The sequence below is a fragment of the Enhydra lutris genome, unplaced genomic scaffold, assembly GCF_002288905.1.
Source record: "Enhydra lutris kenyoni isolate GAN:26980312 unplaced genomic scaffold, ASM228890v2 scaffoldscaffold35, whole genome shotgun sequence".
Lineage (NCBI taxonomy): Eukaryota > Metazoa > Chordata > Mammalia > Carnivora > Mustelidae > Enhydra > Enhydra lutris.
This window is the reverse complement of record NW_019154119.1, coordinates 16679476-16702466: the sequence shown is the minus strand read 5'-3', so window position 1 is coordinate 16702466 and position 22991 is coordinate 16679476. Positions and strand designations below refer to the sequence as shown.

General features: G+C 46.6%; 1 protein-coding gene across 2 annotated transcripts in view; it reads left to right on the top strand.

The window, feature by feature from the left end:
- Positions 1-10711: 10711 nt before the first annotated feature.
- LOC111154085 (ArfGAP with SH3 domain, ankyrin repeat and PH domain 2) overlaps positions 10712-22991 on the top strand; it is a 168465-nt gene continuing 156185 nt past the window's right edge. For both annotated transcript variants that reach the window (XM_022513453.1, XM_022513452.1), the window contains exon 1: positions 10712-10851. In XM_022513453.1, coding sequence (XP_022369161.1) covers positions 10726-10851 — 126 coding nt within the window. In that variant the 5' untranslated portion in view covers positions 10712-10725. The remainder of the gene's footprint in view (positions 10852-22991) is intronic.

Here is a 22991-nt window from a genome sequence, read left to right as displayed (position 1 = left end):
TGAGGAGGTTTGCCGACCACTCTGCATCTCCTCCAAGTTCACCAGGAGATCATTCCTGAATAAGCTGTGCCAAAAGAGGCTGTCACTGCTCAGATTATGAGTCACGACCATAGGATGGTTTGGCCAGGACCTGTCCAGGGCACGGTGGTGGGATGAAATAAGGGAGACCATCTGGAGAGTTAGGAGGAAATGTGATTTGGGGAAGGTTTTATCTGCGCTTCCGACGCAGGCGAGTGCCTGAGCACTATCTGATTCTCATTCTCCCTTGAACGTGTCAGGAAATGCTTCGTCCGTGGCAGGAATCGCTGTCTACTCTAATTTCGTGTCAGTGACTTGGTCTGCAGGGTGCCTTGCTGGCTTCCCGCTGCTCTCCAGACGGGCGCTGACTCAGGCCAGTCCCTTCGGATGCCCGGCGCTGAGAAACCCTCCTGGCTCAGTTGAGTAAGCAGCCAGACGCTCCAATCCCCCGCCGCCTTGACTGTGGGCTCCTTCCTGAGGGGCCTTCTCTCTCTTTCTCCTACTCAGCCACAGGCCCTAGAAGTCCCAGCTGGAATTCGTCAGTGAAATTCTGAGCTGCGTGAGCCTTCTCTGACAGCTTTAATTATCAGCTCAAGGAATCAAAACAAAAGTCAGGAAGAGATGTCAGAGGCAGAAAAGCAGCAAAGAGTTGGTTGGGTCCTCCTGTGGCATGAATAACAGGAGGGGGGAGGTTTTTCCTTCGAAGTTTTGGCTCCATTTGGGGAGTTCGCTTCCTAAGAGGCATTAAAAATCCCTTATTGGACCAGTTAAAAAAATAAATGACCCCAAGAACGATGTGAGGGACTCACACTCTATTTTCTAGGGTGGGGTATAAAATGTACGAATACAGTATCTTTTATTGAGCATCTACTATGAGCCAGGTATTTGACTGAGATAGTCTCCAGTTCTTAAGAAGGCCCTCCTAGGTATGTGGCCCTACCTCCCTGCCCCATCTGTACCTTTCCAACAAAGCTCAGGCTCTTCGAGAACTTTGCTCAAGGTAACAGAAGGCTACAGGGCCAGGATTTGGACTTTGGACTCCAAAAGCTAGAAGTCACACTTTCTTTTTTTTTTTCTCTTTCTTTTCTTTCTTTCTTTCTTTCTTTTTTTTTTTTTGGTCTTTAACACTTTTTATAACACTAATTTGTGTTTTGTTTTGGTACCGGCTTTACTGAGATACAATGAACATACCCTACTATCCAACCATGGAAAATGTAGCCTTCAATAACTTTTAGTGTATTCACAGAGTTGTGCAGCCATCGTCACAATAAATTTAAGAATACTTTCATTGCCAAAAAGGAACCCCCATATCCTTTTACTATTGCCTCCCTTATTCTCAGATCCCTTTCCCAGCCATAAGCAACCACTAATCTACTTCTGGTCTTTATAAATTCGTATATTCTGAATCTCTTCCCATAAACGCAGTTATCCAATATGTGTCCTCTTGTGTCTGGCTTCTTTCCCTTAGCATCGTGTTTTCAAGGTCCATCCACATTCATCCATGGATTGAATTGTGTCTCTGCAAAACTCATATGTTGAAATCCAAACCCTAGCACATCTGAATGTGACTTTGTTTGGAGAAACACTGTACATATTATCACTCATGCTGGAGGTCATATACGTATACTCAGCCCTAGTAAGTAGGTGGGTCCTGACTCCCGTATGATCAATGTCCTTATACAGAGGGGAAGTTTGGCCACAGAGACACGGATGCAGGATGAACACCATGGAAACACAAAGAGATGAGAGCCATGTGCCTGTAAGGCCAGGAACGCCAAAGGTAGCCACCATCCCTCAGAAGCTCAGAGAGAGGCACGGAAGATTCTCCCTCACAGTCCTCAAAGGTGCCAACCCTGCCAACACCTTGAACTTGAACTTCTAGCCTCCAGAAGTATGAGACAATACATTTCTGTCTAAGCCATCTGGTTTGTGGTCTTTGTCACGGCCGCCCCAGGAAACGAAGACACACTACGTGAATTCACCCCATTTTGTTTATTCACTTGTAAGTTGTCAGATATTCGAGCTGTTTCTACTTTTCAGCTATTATGAATAAAGCTGCTATCCACCTTTGTGAGCAAGTTTTTGTGTGGACATGTTCTCTCGTTTCTTTTGGGTGTGTGAGTACCTAGATGTGGAATTGTCAGCTCATATCGGAAGTCCGTGGCCAAACTTCTGGGGAGCAGGTAGACTGGTTTCCCAAGCACTTACACCATTTTCCAATCTTTCCAGTGATACACGAGGATCTGGGTTCTCTACATCTTTACCAACATTGTTATCATCTGTCTTTATTATTATGCCCATATGAGTGAGTTTGAAGTAGTATCATATCGTGGTTTGACTTGCATTTCCCTGATGACTACTTTTATTGAGCATCTCTTCATGCGCTTCATGGTCATTTGTGCATCTCCTTTGAAGAAATGTCTATTCAGATCTGCTGCCCATTTTTCCATGGGTTTGTCTTTTATTATTGAGTTGTAAGAGTTCTTTATATATTCTAGATGCAAGTCCCTTATCAGATATTTGCAAATATTTTTCCACAGTCTGGGGGCTTTCTTCACTTTCTTGATGTATCCTTGTTAGCACTAAATTCTTTAATTTTGATGAAGTCCAATGTATATATTGCTAATTAGTGTTTTATCCACCTACTTTGCCTCTAACACTTGCCCCTCTGCAGTCAGTTTTCCAAGAGCAGCCAAAGTGATCTCTTTCAAAGTATAAAGCAAACGTTGCCAGGGCCGGGGGCGTGGGAAAATCCTAAATATTCGCCTGTGGGATCTGGCACCATCCACCTCTCCAGCATCATCTTACACTCTCCGGCTCACAACATCCCAGCTGCTCTTTTCTCTAAGACCTTTCTCGAAGGGTCTACCTAGCTCCTGCCTTAGGGACTTTGCACTTGCTGTTCCATTGTTGTCAGCTCCTCTGGAATATACATCCACCTGTTCTTCTCTTCCTTCTAGACTCAGCTCAAATGCTGCTTCCTCCAGGAAGTCTTTCCTGATTGCCCTCTCTAATGTCACAGCTCCTCATCCATCCTAAATCCTCTTTATTACATCACCTTGTTTCATTTCTGCAAGGGGACTCACATGAAACTTTTTTATTTATGTAATTACCATCTGTCTCTCTCTGCTAGAACCTAAGTTTGATAGCAGCAGTGCCCTTCTCTGGCTTGTTCACTGCTACATGTTCATTTTGGGGATGGTGCTGGGCATACAGTAGGTAGTAGGTAAGTACTAGTGGAGTCCCAGAGCAATGGAACAGAGCAGCAACTAGAGTGTAGTATCGCACAGTGCCTCAGAACTGACAGAAACCTTCATAAATTTCGGGATTGGAGAGAACCTTCATCCTTTGGGTTTTACCAAGTCCCTTCAGTACAGCACAGTTTACATGATTTGGAATATTGAGCCTCTGACAGGATGAAAAAGCTAAGTGGTGTATCCTTTATGTACGTGGGAAAAATTCTTCGCAAATTTTAAGATGCAGACAAATTACCTAGGGGTCTTGTTAATGTGCAAGGTCTGATTCACTAGATCTGGGATTCTGCACTTCCTCCAAGCCCTCAGGTGATGCTGATGTTGCTGGTCTGGGGACCGCACTTGGAGCAGCAAGGAGTGAGGGGACAGGAGCGCCTTAGTTCACATGGGATGATGTCACACCACCGCCATCTTGAAACTAGTAAGTCTTCCCATATCAAAGGAAGAAATCTCCACATTTCAGTCTTGGAGGGGTCGGGTCATGAAACAATCCCCTCCTCTCCACCTTCCAGTGCAAGATTTCCCTCTACAAACATATCTCTTCCAGAATACTGGAGCCAACAGAGAAAGCCCCATTGTGGGAAAAGTCCACATGCTTTCCTATATCCCAAACTATGGATTTTCTGTTGAATTGCTATGCCTTCTCTCATTTTGTATGCTAAAAGAGAAGCACTTACATGCGATTCAATTCTATGAACATTTACTGAGCACCTACTGTGTGCCTGCCGTGTGTTTTGGAACTAGAGGTACACAGACCTCCCCTTCTCCTCCAGGAGTCTAGTCCAGTGACCCCAGTGAGATGAGGAAACAAATAGACTAGTCATGACACAGTGTGAACGTTTCTGTAATGGAAGCATCCAGAGCTCTGGGGCAGCTGAAGTATTTTATTTCCAGAGTGAAGCGGAGACTGATCAGTTCAGTGAAATGAGTGTGCCCATCTTGTCTGACTCTATTTGGCTGACCCAGTTGCTTCACACACCAAAGAGAATGGGGGAGGGGATGGGCACAGGAGGGGCCAAGGGCTGGAGAGGCCTTTCACAGCGTACTAAGGTATGGAGACTGGCACGCCATTCCATTTCCTAACCAGAGCACTGGAGACGATGTCCAAAGCACCACGGAAGCACAGGAGAACACGGTTGACTCAGCCTACAACATCTGTCTGTTCGTTTTTTAAGTAGGCTCCACACCCAATGGGGGGTTGAGCTTGGGATCCCATCAGATGCTCTACAAACTGAGCCAGTCAGGTGCCCCTCAGCCTAGAATGTTTAAAGGAGTCCTGGAGGGGCACCTGGGTGGCTCCGTCAGCTAAGCATCTGCCTTCGGCTCAGGTCATGATCCCTGGGTCTTGGGATCGAGCCCCGCATTAGGCTCCCTGCTCAGCGGGGAGCCTACTTCTCCTTCTCCCTCTGCCATTCCCCCTACTTGTGCTGTCTCACGCTGTCAAATAAATAAATAAAATCTTTTTTAAAAATAAATAAATAAAAGAGTCACAGAAAGGAGGTTTGGGTTTGATCCTGAAGGATGAGCAGAAGTTTGGCAGATGGGCAGGAGGTTAGAGGGCTCCAGGCTCAGGAGCACTGTGGTGAGGAATTACTTAGAAACTCAGCGAACAGGGAGAGCTGGGCGTGGCCCAGGTGTGGGTTCCTGGAAGGTGAGTGGCTGAGGATAAGGCCAGAGCCCAGGGGAAGCTGGGAGCTAGGACATGCCCTCCAGGAAACAGAGGAAAGGCAGAAGACCATGTTCACTCCCTGTATCGCAAAAGGGCTCTGTGATTTGGGAAAAATGAGAAGTTTAGTGCAGTTAAAATGGGGTCAGCAAACTCTTTCTGTAAGGGGCCATATAATATCGTAAGCATTTTAGGTATGTGGGCCTCTGGGTGTGGGGGTCTGTGGCAACTATTCAACTCCACCCCCACAGAGACTCTGTAAGTGCATGGGTGCGGCTGTGTGCCAATAAAACTTTATCAACACTCGCATTTGAGATGCCTATTATTTTCATGTGTGACGAAGTGGTATTCTCCTCTTCTACTATTGGAAAATGTCAAAACCATTCTCAGCTCAAGGACAGTATAAAATCGGGTTGTGGGCCATACCTGGCCCCTGGGCTGTAGTTTGTGGACCCTGGGGGAGAGCGAGGCTGAGAGAAGGTAGTAGTGGCGGAAGCTGGGGACAAGCCTGGCACAGACTGTGACTGAGTCTCAGCTTTATCCTGTGGCCAACAGGGAATGGCTAGAGCCGTTCGGGGCCGGGATACAGTGTCCAGATGAGACACGAGTGGACATCCGTGCCGCCTGAGGGTGTCCCAGGAAGCCCGAGAATGGAGCCAAGTTGAAGGGGAAGCCGGTGATTCGCAGCAAGAAAATAAATTAACGCAAGCACTCTTTAGCAAAATCTATTTACATGCAGAGTGCTAATTAAACTTTCTTTGCTTTTTCATTAAAACAGACCACACCCTCTGTTGGCACTTAATTGTGTTGTTCTAAGTACTTAAAAACAACAAATGGCATTTGCTTAATTACCCTAAGATAATTTTTATTAACACAAGTTGCCTTTGCGTGTACAGTCCAATTTACTGAGGTTTTTGTCCCACTCCAGCTTGATCCTATTGGCATGACTCAGAGTGGGAAGGTCTCATGCTCTGCCTCCTGGCAGGGAAGATACAATTATACTCAGGAGTGGGCTGGTAAATGTTTAACAACTGCTGGGGTGGGGGGGGCGTGGAATGTGTGTATGCATACATTTATTTTAACTCTCACTGATATAAGGGATATGCAGTAGACAATTCATAAATAATACCAAATTATACAATATTCTTGATTATAAATTCCATACGGCTAATTGATTCTTACAGAATGCTTTCATTTCTTTTCAAACTCTTGTATTCACGGCAATCGGTGTGTGCGACTCAACCATGATTTGACAAAATAAGACTATGAATAAGTGCTTGATTATGATCCAGCTCAGAGAAGTGGCTCATGTCATTGACAAACGAATACAGTTCTGACATGAATGTTGGTTGATATTTCTGTCCATGTGAATAAGTAAAACGAAAGTGAAGCCATAAAGATGTATGTTGCAGGTTCATCATCTGTCAATGATATGATCGACGCTCCGCTGAATCATATCCGTTTACCAATACTAGAACATGACCTCAGATGTTTTCCCTGTTCACAACATAAGGGTTACAGACATGACATGCTTTTAATCTGCGTTATTAACATTTTCTCTACCGCTTATTTAAGTTTAGACAATTAACACGACAATAAACAAAACCTTGGTTTTTGGCCTTCGTGAATATTCCCACCATGGACAATTTCAAACTACCAGGGAAGAGGTGTGTAGCAGCACACCACTAGAAGAGTGTTTCTACCATACAGACACAGTCAACAGTTTGCAAATTTTCTGAGAATCTAACTGTCCATTCTTTGCAAACAGCTTTAGCTGGTTCCAGCATCGTGCCGAGTATGCCTCAATTTTCTAGAACTGTCTCTTGCAGTTCAGCAATCAGATTGTTACCCAGAGAAACTGCTTTGTTAAAACAAAAAAATGAACAGGCCTCATGTATCTTAATATGAAGTCAGCTACGAATAAATCAGTCTGTCATCTAAACTTATCAGTTTAACAAGATGACATCTCAAAAATTAGCTTTAAACATCCTCTAAAACATGCTCGTTCTCACATGTCTAGGACCAATGATTAGATTCTCAGTAATAATATGGCCCTTGTGACACCCTTTTGTGCCCAAACTAACATGAAACCTGGATCATGGAATCAGGGGATTCAAAACTAGCTCATCCAGCTTCTTTCATTCTACAAATGAACTGAGTTCAGAGAGGTTAATTTACTTATCAGAATCACAGAGAAGCAAAACTGATATCAAAACTCAAGGTTTCATTTGTAAACCAGTTTCTGTGTGCTAATTATTTCCCCCTCAAGTGCAAGGTGAGATCATTGCGGTACACGTATTCAAACTTCTCTCACATTGGGATAAGTGCCTCCCTTTAGTAATACTGTTTTGGGGAGAATGCTGTTAAGCTGTAGAAAAGAAACTTCTGGTTATACTTACATGTTCTATTACTAGGGTTGTTGCGGGGTTTTTTCCCTCCTTATTTCATTATACTGTTTACCATAATTCTTTAAAAGGCACAGACCTACTCATTCTAAGAGTAGTTGTTCACAAATTAATAGCAAGTGAACTGGGTAAGTCTTGTGTTAAACCAGCCAACCCTTGAAAACATTTCAGAGTTAGGAACATATTTTACACCTTGACCTGAGAGTGAAAAATCCCAGGATCTTGAGAACTACTGGAGGCAGAAAATTCCTTTGGAAAATGGGCTGTTGGCCAGTCTCAACGAGCCGCTGAAAATGTCATTTTTGAGAGGAGAGTTTCTTTCCTGTTCCCTGGAAATGACAAGTCTGCAACACCAAGTTTCTTTTCTTTTCTTCTTCTTTTTTTTTTTTTAATTATTTATTTATTTTTTATTTTTAAGTAATACAAGACTACAACCTCTTGTCTGAAATTCCTGGGGCCAGATGTGTGTGGAATTTAGAACTTTCCAGTTTTTAGAATGGTAATACAGCACATACACTGGACATTCTGAGTCGACCCCAGTAGGGTCTGGGGCAATACCCCATAATCAAGCACATTTATATTTTGCAACAAAACACGAATATTCATAAGACGTGGGATAAACAAGACTATAAAGCTTCACGTCAGTTCATTTCAGGTCAATTTCACAACTGAGATTTTCAAAACTTTAGGTTTTCAGTGCTATTTAGATGTGAAAGATCTTGATAAAGGGAGCGCAGGCCTTTAATGACGTTATCTGCAAGTTCTTCCCTTCATGCATTAAAAAAATGTGTGTGTGTATGTGTGTAATGTTTTCTCAAGCCACGTTCAACTTTAATTTTATACTTTGTTGGAAACTACTCATTCTCCTTATATTAATCTTAGAGGCACATGAGCTGTGTCTTGCTCTGATCTTGCTTTAATTCCCCACGTTTGCATGGAACAAGGTTTTCTGCGATTCTCAGGGGTGTCTGTGAGAACACTGCTTTCGTGTTCTGTCACAAATGTCCTCTTTGCACCACCAATGGACCTGACAATGACTTGCTTCCCACCAGCCCTCCTATCCACTTGCATAATGCAATGCAGCTTTGCAATTTTATTTCTGTGGCTACTAAAGGTTCCTGTAAAGATACCTGAAAAGTTATATTAAACTACAGGAAACAAATACAGGAATGGCCTCTGAAGAGAGAGTGGAAAAGAACATCACACTCCACTTTGTCCCTGCAAAAGAAGTCTTGATCAGTCTGGATAACGCTGTACTAGACACCAAGGAAAAACATGACTTCCTTGTCTTAAATCCTATGGGCCTGCTAGACACTAGTCCTCTAAAAGTCAAGACTTGAAAAATTAACCAGAATAGTCTCCAATGTCAACAACGAAAGCTGTCGCTGGAAAACTAGCTGGGAGGAAAACAGAGTTGGCCTGGTGTAGGGGAGGATGTATTAATATAAATATGGACGGGACTTGGATTGTACAAATTTGCATATAGAGGAAACCCACCGAACACACCAGAAGAGTGAGAACACATAAAAGATAGAAGCAGAGATGCTATGCTTCTAAAAACTGTAACTTACTGCCTGGTGAAGTCATTCATAAAAGCTATCCACTAATACGGCTATTCCGGACAGCTAAATTTCACTAAATGCTACTAAAATACCAAAGGCCATACATAACGTCTGACCCAAGCTGCCATGTCATATAGTGAATTCTTACATGGGAGCTTAAAAAAAGATTGTTTGGTCCACTGTCCTGCAGCTTTGTCAGGAGACCGCTTTGTCTGACATATTGAATTTCCAGTGTCTCTCACACTTCCTCCTTTTCAGATGCACAAAAGGTTTTTGTCAAGTTTCTCTTGGTTTCATGGCTGGCAGCTACAGAAACCACGCCACATGCCTGGTGTAGAGTTATAGGGTGTGACTTGATTGGACTAGTGTCTTCAGAGCTTCTGGATTTTTAAAAAATAACTATTAAAAGTTTCCTTAAGAGCTGTTAGGTGAAAATCTGTTTACGAATTCAAACTCTGTATTGGCCCAGTTATGTACGAGATCTGCCTGCCCTTGTTGCATGTTCTCTCTGAAACCACATGAAAAAGAGCTTCCTCCGGGCTCCCATGCCCTCCGTGGGTTCTCTGCCTTTCCCACAGAAATTCCACCTCGGGGCATCCAGTTATCCCCCTCGGATGGGTGGTCTAGCACCCTAAAACTATTCCCAAGGAACCCAGAAAGATCTATGCTTCTGTAAGCTTAGGGAACACGACTGGGACATTCACTAGGGCCTTGTGAGCCCTGCAGCGGGACTAAGTGTGAGTCCCCGCCGCCCCGGGGGCCTTCACTGTGTGCTCTCCGGCAAACTGTTCTCTGTATAAAGCAAGTAACCCTCGCTTTCCGTGCCTCGTGAGGCTGCGAGGATGAGGCGACCTTACGGAGAGCACGGCAGCACTCACCATATGCTCATTTCGTGTGACTGTTACCGAACCCCAAACTGGCGAGGGGGTGCTGCCTCGCGGGGCGCGGTACGCATCTGTCCCGCAGTGCGGGCCCGGGGTGGGGGGGGGCACCGTCCGGCAGGGGGCGAGCTGATCATACTTTCTCCCTCGCCCGGACGGGCATTCCCGGCGGTCTTGGCGGGGGGAACCCCAGGAAGGTTCCAAGCCCCGGGTGGGGTAGGGTCCACAGGGGTGGGCTGTGGCTCCGCCCAGATCGGGACGACTGGGCTCCCGCCTGCCCGCCAAGCCCGGGGGGCGCGCCCTCGAATCACGGCGCGCGACGCGGGGCCCCGGAACGCCGAGACAATGCGGCGCGCTGCGGCTGGAGAGCGGCTCGGCGGGCCGGGGCGCGCGCCGCCTTCCTTCCTGCAGGCTCGGCTTCCCGGCGGCGGCGGCGGCGGCGGCGGCGGCGAGCACGCGGATTGGCGGTCCGGCCCTCCGCCCCGCCCCACCCCGCCCCGCGCTCCGCCGGCCACCGCCCCCGGCCCGGACCCGCCCCTCTCCGCCGGAGTCGCTCGGGGCCCGCGGCTGGGTGGCCGGCAGTTCCCGCCGGCTCTGCGCGTCCGCCTCGGGGCTCGCTCGGGCAAGGCAGGCGGCGGAGCCCTCGGCGCGGCGGGCGGAGCGGCCGGGCCCGAGCTGCGCGGGGCTGCGCGCGCGGCCCCTGCTCCCGCCGCCTGGCCCCGCGGGCGGCCGACCCGCGCCCTGCGGCGGCTCCTGCGGCTCCTGCGGCTCCTGCGGCGGCGGCCCGCGCCCCGGCGCTTCCCTTTGTCCGCGGGCCGGGCGAGCTGCGGGCGCGGCGGCGGCGGCGGCGGCGGCGTCCGAGCGGCGGGTGGGAGCCCGCGCGGCAGCTGAGGCGGCGGCTCCCCCGCGGCCGGCCGCCTGCGCCCGCGCGCCGAGGCGATGCCGGACCAGATCTCCGTGTCGGAATTCGTGGCCGAGACCCATGAGGACTACAAGGCGCCCACGGCCTCGAGCTTCACCACGCGCACGGCGCAGTGCCGGAACACCGTGGCGGCCATCGAGGAGGTGAGCGACGCCGGGCGGGCGGGCTGGCGCCCCGGCCTCAGGTGGCCCCGCGCCCTGCCCGCCGCCCGCCCCCGCGCCTGCCCCCGGCGCCCGCAGCCCGGGAAAAGTTTCTTTTCCTCAAAATCTGACGCGGCCGGGTCCCCCCTTCCCGATACAGAAGCCCTTTGTTCCGTGTAGGTGGCTCCGAGGAGATGGCTGATGGCTACCTTGGGCCTTTTTAAGAACCCCCCCGCCCCGGGCTCTTTTCCCCCGCGGGGCCCGGGGCCGGGCGGCTCTCCGCGGCGCGGCCAACTTTCGCTGGGAAGGCGGGGTGGGCGGGGAGCGGGGACCCCCGGCGCGGCGGGGGTCGTAGGCTCGTCAACCCTCCCTGGGCGCCCATCTCCCACTTGTTCTGGAAGAGCTCCTGGCCACAGCCTGCCCCGCGGCTCAGCCGTGTGCTCCGAGCCCCGCTGCAGCCCTCGTCGCCTCTGCCCCACGGTCGGGCGGGGGGGAGGACCCCGGCTGTCCAGCAAAGGTGTGCACACCTTAGCCGGGAAGGCCTGAGCGCGTTCTCGCCGCGCCCGGGAGCCGAGTGCGGGGAGCTGTGTGTGTGCGGGGCCGGGGCTTCTGCTCCCAAGATCTTTGATAGCCTCCCCCAGGTGCGTGTGTCTCACCTGCTTGAACCCCTGATCGCCTCCCTCCCCATCAGCCTGGAAAAGGCCTGATTTTAGTCAAGTGCTTTCAAGGTGCAAAGTCATCATGCCTAGTGCTAACTGGTAAGCCCTCCACATCCTGCGGAGAGAACACTTGGGAATGAACAAGCTTAGGTCCACAATCCCAGCAGCCTGTGGTGAAGGGCCGAGTTTCTGAGCCCAGGGCCCCCGCTGGCTGTGTGGTGTGGGGCAGCTCCTCACCTATCTGCCCTCATTTTCCTTACCTAGCAAACGGGACTAGTAATACCTCCTTTCCCGACTTATTAGGAAGGTTAGAGACGCCGTGTGTAAGGTGCTTCGCACTCTGCTTGGCTCATCCATAGGTAATCGGTTTACCAGCCACACGTGTGCCCGTGTAGAATAGATGATTAAATTTCTCTTGGCCAGAATGTCAAGTTACAGCCTTAAAATGGGGGTATTGTAGGGATTTTAGAAGATGATGAGTGGGCTAGAGTGAGTGAGGGAGGGTCACCACAGAGCTTTTAATTAAGTGATGCCATTAATTTTTTTTTTTTTTTCCCTCTTGAACAAAGCAGCTGCTGTTAGGAATTGTTTGGGGGAAAATCCAGAATGTTTCCTTTAATGGGAATTTTTTTTCTTTGTAGACATAAACAGTCAATAATAGGCAAAATTATAAGTAATAGATTCAGCATTCTGAATGTTTTAAGTATACCTAGGGTATCGTCTGGCCCTCCCTCCTTCCTTGTCTTCTTTTTTTGGTGGAGGAGGGCTTCATGTAAACCTTTTGTAGTGAGTTCTGTAATCCCACATCACTTAATTCTGCTTGTGTCAGCAAGGCATGAAAAGATGGCTTTGAAAGAAAAGATGGGGATGACCCAAAGAAGTTTTTCCAGAAGTACTGGTTGAAAAGCAAGGGGAACATTTTCTCGATGTTTTGAGAATACACTATTAATAATGTCTATGGAAGGATTGCAATCAAGTAGCTGAGCATTTCCTTAGGCAAGGAAGCTTTGTACATGATGCCTTAAAGAAGGCTTGACTGTGTGTAAAGTTCTGTTTCTTTTCCCTGTTGCAGTTTGTCACTTAAATATTACCACTGGCAGATGCTGGGAAGCTAGGCAAATAGGAATTGCTCTTAAAATGGGCATCCCCTTCCTCTGATTAATTTTAGTTTGCTGTGTATAATTCCAGAGCTGTGCAGGAGATTACCCGAGAGCTCAGTTACTGAGCAGATTAAAAAGAGACTGGATTTAGTCATTTTATTAAATTGCAAGCTTGCTCCATGTTGTCGTTGAAGCACACGAATTGTTTAAACTCTCAAAAATGAAAAAAATTGAAATCGTTACAGGTCTGTCTTCACTTTAAGTAAAGCCACTATTCATACTATGATGATGAAATTTGTGAGTTTGGATGTATGAGATAACTCCATTTGAAAGGTGTTTACTCTCTCAGAAATCACTGTGGATTCCTTTAAATGATGCTCTGTTCCCAGATGGTCAGTGTTCATTACCATTACCAAAAGTTTTTCCGTATACACTTTGGTTAAGAAGTGATGCCCACATATTTTGGTTTTCAACAACCATTTACTTTTCATACTGAAGTGAGACAGAGAGTGGGTATTGTGATTTGTTATTCATTTAACAGAAATAAAATAAACTTAAAATTCGCAAGCTCTTGGCTCCATGTTTAAATAGATGAATCATGAAATGAGCAAATTAATTTTAAACTGATAAAGCTTTGTGAACCCATTATTCCCCATATAGGTTGTGTCTGATAAAAATCACTGTACAACTGCAGTATGCTTTTTTGATATGCCTACCTGCGGCTGGACTGTTAGTACTTACTGGGTCCCTATCTTATACTATAAATGTCACATTTGTTACCTCTGTTTCTCATCCCGGCTTTATACATGAGGAAATTGAGACTCAGGATAATCTGCTCTAGGTTATAGAGCCTAGTAAATTGAAGAGCTGGAATTGAACTTGGCTTTGTGCTGTTTTCAGAAGTGTTGCTGTTTCCCGTTACTTTCTTTTTTAAGATTATTTTAAAGTAACCTCTATACCCAAGGTGGGGTTGAGTTTACAACCCTGAGATCAGGAGTCGCGTGCTCCACTGACTGAGCCAGCCAGGTTCTCTTGTTTTTTATTACTTCTAATAATGACGAATAAAAAAAAAAAAAAAAAAAAAAAAGATGTTTTCTCTGAATTCCTTATTTTTAGATAGACGTGAGTTCAAGTTCAGACTCTACTACTTGCCAGTTGTCTGAACTTGGGTGGGATACCTAACGTTTTCTCACTCGCCCCAGCACTAAATGCTGGATGACAATACTTCTCTACTTCAGAGAGTTGTGGGGCGGGTTTACCGAGGTAGTCACAGCACCGTACCGGACAGACGACTGGTTTAGTAAGCGCTAACTGCTTAACAGATCATATTATAGCCAATCCGTGGAAACTGGTGAGGGCTTTTGCACCAACATGGGATTTTCATGGGAGTTAGGTAGGAAGAGTCGGGGAAATGGATTAATGGTTGAATGAGTTACGTGAATGGAAAAACTATGTCTGTTAACCCATGCTTTTTTTTTTTTTTTTTTAACCAGTTTGTTGTCTTCACAGCAGGTCAGCACATAGCTATGTTTTAAAATACTCGCCTGGTGATCACTTTCTCTGGGTGAAGTAATTATTGTGCACATTTTTAGCAAAGTCTGCTGCTACCACTAGATGGAATCTGCCCTGTGTTTTTGGAAATAATGGAAAAAAATAAGTAGTTGTGGCATAACTCTGAAAAGTGAGCTTTTCCCCCCTTTGGGGGGGGTGTTATTTCTGTCTCAGTTTCTTCGAGTCTCTAGGCACTTTAAAATATTCTCAAAATAGGAAAAAATCGTGTACATACTTGGAATATTCGTGTTTATAAAACCCTCCTGTAGTGCACCATCCATTCTCTTTTGCTTTTTTGGCTTTGTTAGATACGTAGTTTTAAAAATAAATTTGATGTTGACTCGTAAGTATTAAAATTTAATCTACTTCCTTCCGGGGCCATAATTCTCTACTATGTTGTCCTTGGTTACCTTGGAAATCTCATTGCTGTCACAAGCACAGGGTTCTGACTGCAGGGGTAAAATGAGCATCTGGGCTGCCCAGATTCCCAGGGGCCTTGCTGTCCTTGGGGCCAAATGCCCCTCCCAGCAGTTAGAGTGGGAACCTGGCCCATGTGTTTTTCAGGCAAGAATGTGGTTCTGAATCTTAGCTGTTCGTGAAGAGGGCTCTTCCAAATCCCAGCCTACCAGATCTTGGGTCTTTTGTCAGAAGGACATCATCTTTTTTTTGTCCATGGGTTTGAGTTTTTGGAAATGAGGTTGTGTGGTCAAATAGGGCCATCTTATTTATGCTGTGTTCTGAAATCTGGACTTAATGTGTTTGGAAATTTTTGAGTCATTTGAGGAGGAAATGATTTTCTGTTATGTAATTCCCCCCATTCCCGCAATTCCGTTTCCCTGTTTCTTGTGATTAACAGTGGAAATACTAATGGTACTCCTGGTAGGTTGCAGGCTCTGTCATGCAGTTTTCATTGAGTCTTGTTGCACGCTGGGTGATGGGAATAGCAAGCAGAGTAACTTCTGTCTTTGAAGGAACCTGCAACTGAAGACAGTGAGGCAGACGTCTAGAAAGAAATCCATGCAATAAACCAAGTCATTGTGAGGGCTTTGGCTGTAAGATTGTCCAGCACCGCGGATGCCCGGGGATGGCATTGGTCAAGTGTGCTTGGGGCTGTGGTTAGGAGGGCTTTGTATAGTGTGTGATTGAGTCGTGAGGTGAAGGTGGTCGTCTGTGGGTTACCACATGCTTTAGTCACTGAAGTCGCAAAACGGTCTGTGTCTGCCTCCCCGCCTTAGGTAAATATTAATCCACTCCCGAGATGGTGGCCAACTGGGCCTCTGATGGGATTTTCCTGGTGTGCAATTTATAAAGTGCCGCTCAGGCCAAGAATTCGGAGGGATCCGTAATTCTTCTCTTGGGCTCCACATTTCCAAACACGGCTGCCTTTCTTCATGGAGCATGCACATCGTAGGCCTTACTCTCGAACATGGTAGCCTAAGGTTCCAAATTCCCTTTCTCCACTGGACTAACCGAAATTCAAGCGCTCGGTAGTATCGGTGTGTACGGACAGTGTAGATATAGAACATTTTCATCCTTGGGTAAAGTCCTGTCGGTCAATGCTGTTTTGGACCCTTGCAACTCAAGGCGGGGCCCACTGGCCAGCAGCACTGGCATCACCGGCTGGCTTGTTAGCTCTGCAGAATCTCAGATCCCACCTAGACCCAGAGCTGACTACGTTTGACTACCATCCCCAGCTGTATTACATGCATATTAAAGTTTGAGAAGCACTGTTCTTCTAAGAGCGTGACTCCGGGTGCACATTGGAATCACTTGGGGCTGGGGTTGGGGGGGATTTGTAGAGCACAGATTCCTGGGATTTTGTAGAACACAGATGTCTGACTTACTGGTTTGGGTGGGGCCTGGAGCACTGGCATTTTTTAAAGCCTTTCTGCAAATGGGGTTGGTAATCCCTGCAGTAAACAGATAATCACGTAGTGTAACTGACAGTACGGTATCAGTGATAAGTGATAAGAAAAGTTGAGTGGAATTCAGGACTAGAAAGGAACTTGGAAGATTGGGAGACAGATCAGGAAAGGTCTCTCTGAAGAGGTGACATTAGAGCAGAGCCTGGAATGCAGTGAGGAAGCCAGCCAGGGCAGAGTTAGGATGGAAGAACAGCGTGTGCAGAGGCCGGAAGATGGGAGCGGGCTGGGGCATTTCAGGACAGGAAGAAGGCGGTGGGCGAGGAGGGAAGGACGAGGGTGGGCAGGGCCAGGTCACACAGGCCTCCATGGTGTTGGGAGGGAACTGGACCTTGTTCTGCTGGGATGGGAAGCTAGCAGAGGGTTTGAGTAGGAATGACATGATCTGATTGACATTTTACAAATGTCGCGGTGATTGTTCTAGGGAGAACAGACTGGAGAGGAGAGGGGGAGACTAGTGGGGCTGGGAGTCTGGTGCAGTCATCCAGGCCAGAGGGTCCTGGCCTTGAGAGGAGCGGTCTGGTGGAGATAGTGGTGTGCTGGGGAGAGGTGAGCAGAACAGACAGCCATCGAACCCGGTTCACCCAGGCGACCTGGAGAACAGACCCCTGGTGACTCTGGCGAAGCCGAAGCTCTCTGCTGCTGCTTTGTGTCAGCCTCGAGGCCGGCTGTGTGCTGCCAGCCTCGCCTGTTCAGGAACTTCTCTTAGGACCAGTCCTGAATATTTCTTTTGTTTCACGGCAGACCGGGGTCAGGGAATATTAAAGCAGAGTTATGTAGACCTGGGCTGGAGGGCCGTGCTCGCGTCTCTCTGTGGTTTCTAGGCCGAGGGTGGCCGGTGACACTTTCTTGGCTGTGTCAGATGCCTGAGATCCTGTCCCTGATCCAGCTCCCCAAACGCTCCTCTTTCCCTACTAAAAAGAGGTGCTGAGTTCACCTCGTCACTATCCTGCAATAGGAACCTGCCTCCTTTGCTTACACTTGATTGTGTCCTATGGCCTTGATGCTGTTGCCGGGGCCCTTCCGGGTGCTTTTGTACCATTATCATTTTATCACGTGCATAATGTTGTAGAATAAATGGGGCCATTAACCAGAGCTGGAGTATTCCAGCTGGATTTTTATTTGTATTTGGTTTTGTTGAGTTTATTGATTCGTAAATGTATGTTGGGCCCCTACCAATCCGTTGTCTCTGCGGGGGGCCAGCGTTGTGCAAGTGGACTGGGCTAGCTCTGTCCCTATAAGCCACTTATATTCTCATCTTTTAGGTGCAGTTGTAGTTTTTCCTCTTAGCCTTTTTCATGCCATGGACCCCTTTGATACTCTGAGGAAAATCTTGGGCCTTTTTTCAGAAACACGTCTTAATGCATCAAATACAATACAGAGGGATTCAAAGGGAACCAAATATACTGAAATACAGTTAGCAAAATCTTTGAAAAATCTGTCATACCAAGATATACTTCTTTTTTTTTTTTAAGATATACTTCTTTACTAAAACATTAAATATCAAGATTTGGTAGTGGGTCTAATAATAAGTCCTTTAATTTTGAAATACCGATGAGTGTAAGCAACACTGTAAGATATTTCAAACTCCAAAGTTATATTAATATATCTTTTATTGGAGTCACAGATGCTGCTAATAGAACCGTGGCATGTTGCTTGCATTTGTAATTGAAGAAAATGATAAATTTCACTCGTTAGGGACGAGTGAAATGCAGATGTCATTCTTTTTTTCCAATCCAGGTTTATGGACCCCTTGAATTCAGACAAAGAATTCAAGGCTTGGTGGTAGGATTCTTTCAGTTGTTTTGGGACTGAGAGATTGACTCTGGAACAGGCTTCCCAGTCATTACCCCGTCGTTGGGCTGAGCGGGTTCCCCGAGTCCAGCTGAGAAGTGTTCTGCCCGAAGCCAGCGTTAAGATGATCCCGTAGCAAAGGTGTTGGGAGGAATGGGGGTGCTGGGTGAAGCCGTCAGCTGTGGTTTGGCAGTCATGGTGGACCCGCCCGTTTTCAGGGTTGGGGCTTGGGAGTTTCTTATCCGGTCCCATAGGTTCGTTCATGCACTTGGCGGTGCCTCCAGGTTTAGCAAGACTGTGAATGCACCTGTGAGGCCTGTCCTCGGGCCCCTGAGCTGGCTGTGCCGCCCTGCAAGCCAGTTCCCCCGTTTAGACCTTCCCTGTTTCACTAGCACGTACCACACACTCCTTGACTCTGTAGGGCAAGCTCCTCTGTGAAGCAGTGGGATGTTTTCAGAGAGCCGCTGCCCGGGTTTGAAGGGAGACCTCCCGACCGCTGTTCTCGGTGAGATGACGTGTTGGAAATGATGCGCGTGTCTGGGATGTCCGCAGCACGCCTGAAGTGTTCTCGTCTGTCACTTTTTTCCTCTCGCCTTTCTAGCATTGTTGGGGTGCTTACTGCGTGCCCGGCAGGCTTTAAGATCTCTCCCTGTACTGTTACCCTGTTTAATTATTACAAAACCCTACGTGGTTCAGAGGACCTATGCTACTTTACCAAGATCGCAGAGCTAGGAGAAGTGGAGGCAGGATTCCAGCTGAAGCATCCTGACAGGAGAGCCTGCTCCGAGCAGCCAGCTTCCTCTGTTTCCTCTGGGCTGATGCGCGTGGCCCCCAGCACCCCTCTTGCTGTTAGCGATAGTGAGTAGCTTCGGTTGTATTTCTCAAGTTGCTGCTTCTGGGAGATCCGTACTGCCCTTCTGCTTCCTCTCTGTCCTTGCTGCTCTAGAAATGGCTTCTCTTCCCTCGCTTCACTACTCTGCCGACGTGCCCAGCACTGCCGAGCCAAGTGGCCCAGGGCTCTGCTCACACCCTGGCAGGAGGCCTGCCCTACTAACGGTATTATTAATGATGTCACCTTTCCACTCGATCCCAAAGATGGTTTTGTCAGTGTGATTTCATACACAGATGCTGTCCATAAAATCAGGTGGCCCATGCAGACAGCTCCCTCTAATGATGGACGTCCTTGTCTTAGGATTCTAGCAAGGTGATCAGGATTTAGAGGCCTCTTTCATGAGCTTCCCACAAGAAATCACATCCTTATTTTTTATATATATATATATATATATATATATATATATATATATATATATTTTTTTTTTTTTTTTTTTAACTGCAACAGTGGCTGACATTTCTTTGAGTCGAGCCTTAATTGTGTTTTAAGGACTGTGCTGTGTTTTAAATAGATCAGATCCTTTCAGTGATCCTTGAGGTGGGTCCCGTTGTCTCTGTCAGGGTGCAGACCGGTCACGTGGCTGCAGCTCCCCATCCCACACCGCTCATTGACGGCACCCCAGCCACACGCTGACATCAGCCCGGCCGTCCTGGCTCTCAAGCCCCTTGGTCCTTGCGTGCATCACCTGACGTCTCCTGCCGGCGCCTCTGTTTCTCTTAAGGTCTCTGGGGGGTCTCTGTAGTGCAGGCGGATCACCGTAGACCTTCTGTGGGCCGGCCCCCGTTGTTGCTGACTTAGAGGACGTGTGATTGCCCAGACAGGACCATCAGACACTGGGCCCTGGAGAGGTGCTGGGCATCAGAGGTGTTTATTAAGTGACCTTAACTGCCTTGAAGTGAGTTAAAAGGAGAGATCTGGCTTCCTCAGCGCTGAGGGACTGAGAACATTGTCGCGGCTCTGTGTAAAGGATGCCACAGCCAGGTGGGCAGGGATCAGAGCCGTCCGGATTTCCCTCTTTGTCAGCAAATCTGTGCTTTGAGAGAAGGCCACTGGAGGGTGAATCACAGATGTGGCGTGTCCAGGCAGACTCGGGCTGAGGCTCTGTTCCCTGTTGCCAGTCAGGGGACTTGGGGGGAGATTCTGAGAGGAATGGGGGAATCTCAGTCCTCGTGCTGTATCGATTCTGCCGATAGCCCTGACCTGTTGCTAACCAGCTCGTGGTCTAGCCTCAGCGGCCTCATTTGCGGAACGGAGAGCAGGATGAGCTGAGCTGCGGGGCTTCTCCGGCTCTTAACATTCTGTGTGTCCGCCCGCCCGCAACACAGCTCACCTGCCTCTTGTCACTCTTTTCTGATCACCTGCTCTACTCTCGTTCCCTTAGCTGTTCACGCTCATACTTTTCAAGAGGTTGGAGGTGAAAATAAGCTTTACCTCTTCCATTCCCCTTCGGAGAGTCCCTTCCCCAGAAGACCACTGGTGTCGACAGTGTCGTTGTTCTTGAGCTGCGATGTCATCGGGTGCAGTTCTAGTTCAAGTTTGGGGCAAGTGGGGCGGTACTGTTTGCTCCCACCTCTCCTTGGAACAGCAGCTCTTGTGGTCTTTGCTGCGTGTCTTAGTCTCTTGATTCTGTCCCTGTCTTGCTTTGCTTTGCTGGTGAAAAGCAGGTTGTGTAAATGGTATCACAGGCTCTTGTGCTCATTAAATGATTTGGACTATTGAACGTGAGGTAAATACTGGTCTTTTGATACCCGCGTTCTCATAGCTTTCCCCTAGGTTTTGAGAAGCCTGTATTTTCCTCACCGGAAGCTGCGCTCTGTGTTATGAAGCCCCGTGGATTTGTTAATATGGTAGAGTGGAGAAAGAGCACTTGTCAAGGAGTTAGAAGAGGTGATTCTGGTTCTAATTTGGTCTCCACCTTGCTTTATGACCTTGGGCAAGGCACTGCCCCTGAACATCTGGTCTCTAAATTGAGAGATTGGGATTAGCTGATCTCTGACTACTCTTTCAGCCTGAAAATCCCACAGATCTTTGCATTACATATATTGGGTTTGAAAGGTTCTAGAATAAGTGGTGGCAATAAAAATCATCAAGAAACGGCTAATTTGTACTCCTGAAAATAAAGTGTAGGTTCTGAATTATATTTTCAACTTGAGTTTTTTTTTTTTTAAAAGACCTTTCTGTGGCTTCCTGGAGTGTTTATTTGTTATTATTGTTGTTGTTGTTATAAATTGAGATACAATTCACATATCATAAAATTCACCCTTTTAAACTAATTCATTGATTTTTTATTTTATTCACAAAGTTTTATGTCCTCCACTGTCCAGTTCCAGGACATTTTCATCACACCAAAAAGAAACCTCTTATCATTAGCAGGTACACTCAATTCCCCTTTCTGTCAGCCGCTGACAGCCCCTGATTTATTTTCTGTCTCTGTGGTTTGCCTATTCTAGACATTTCATGGGATTCATGAAATGAATTCATGAAATGGGATTCATCCATTTTTGTGTCTTCTACACATCCTTGTCAGTGCTTGTTATTGATATATGTGTGTGTGTATTTTTTTTTTTCTTTTAAACAAGAGGGAAGGAGGAGGGGCACAGGGAGAGAGAGAATCTTCAGCAGACTTCACGCCCAGCACCAGAACCCGATGCTGGGCTTGATCTCAATACCCTGAAATCATGACCTGAGCTGAAATCAAGAGTCGTTTGCTTAACCAGCTGAGCCGCTCAGGTGCCCCTGTTGTCTGTCTTTTGTTTTTGTTTGTTATGATGGCCATCCTAGTGGCTGTGAACTCGTATCTCATAGGCTTGATTTGCATCTTCCTAATGGATGATTTATGGTCCTGAGCATTGTCTCATGTGCCTGTGGCCATTTGTATATTTTCTTAAGAGAAATTCCGCTTCAGATCCTTTGCCCATTTTTAAAATGCGTTATTTGTCGTTACTGTTGGGTTGTGAGACTACTTCATATATTCTAGAAACTAGACTCTTAGCAAATATGTGATTTGCACGTATTTTGTCCGGTTTTGTGGATTGTCTTTTTACCCACTTGGTGGTATCCTTTGAAGCACAGAAGTTTTTAGTTTTGCTAAAGTCCAGAATATCTATCTTTCGTTTTGTTCTTTTGGTATTATATCTAAGAAACTATCACCTAAATTACAGTCACAAAGATTTATACCTATATATTTTTCGGAGAATTTTATAGTTTTAGCCTTGACATTGAAGTCCTGGATCCATTTTGAGTTAGTTTTATATGGTATGAGGTAGGGATCCAACTTCATTCTTTTGCATGTGAATATCCAGTAGTCCCAACACCATTTGTTGAAAAGAGTTCTTTCTCCATTGAATTCCCTGGGTATCCTTTTTAAAAATCACTTGTTTTTAGATATATGGGTTTATTTGTGGACCCTGAGTTCTATTCCATTGATCTTTCTGTCTGTCCTTATGCTAGTACCACACAGTCTTGATTACTGTAGGCTTATAGTAATTTTTGAAATCAAGATGTGTGAGTCCTTAAACTTTGTTCTTTTCCCAAATTGTTTTGGCTATTCAGGGTCCCTTGCATTATTATGTGAATTTCAGGATCGACTTGTCAATTTCTGCCAAAAAGCCAGCTGGGATTTTGATGGATTTTGCATTTAAGCTGCAGATCAATTTTGGAAGTACAGACATCTCAACAACCCATTTTTAGCATTTTCTCATCTGTTACCTTGGGATGTTTTTCATTTATTTAAGTCTTTAATTTCTTTTCTTTTTTTTTTTTTTAAAGATTTTATTTATTTATTTGACAGATAGAGATCACAAGTAGGCAGAGAGGCAGGCAGAGAGAGAGGGAGGGAAGCAGGCTCCCTGCTGAGCAGAGAGCCCCATGCAGAACTCGATCCCAGGACCCTGAGATCATGATTTAAGCTGAAGGCAGAGCCTTTAACCCACTGAGCCACCCAGGTGCCCCAAGCCTTTAATTTCTTTTAATGATGTTTTGCAGTTTTCATGTATAGGTCTTACACTTCTTTTGTTAGATTTATTCCTGAGTGTTTTATTCTTTTTGATGCTATTATAAATGGAATTGTTTTCTTAATTTCCTTTCTGGATTATTTATTAATGCATAGAAATATAATAAACTTTTGTATATATTATATCCCGCAATCTCGACGAGTCTGTTCATTAGTTCTCATAGAGGCGTGTGCGTGCATGCGCGCCTTAGGATTGTCTATATTTAAGATAAT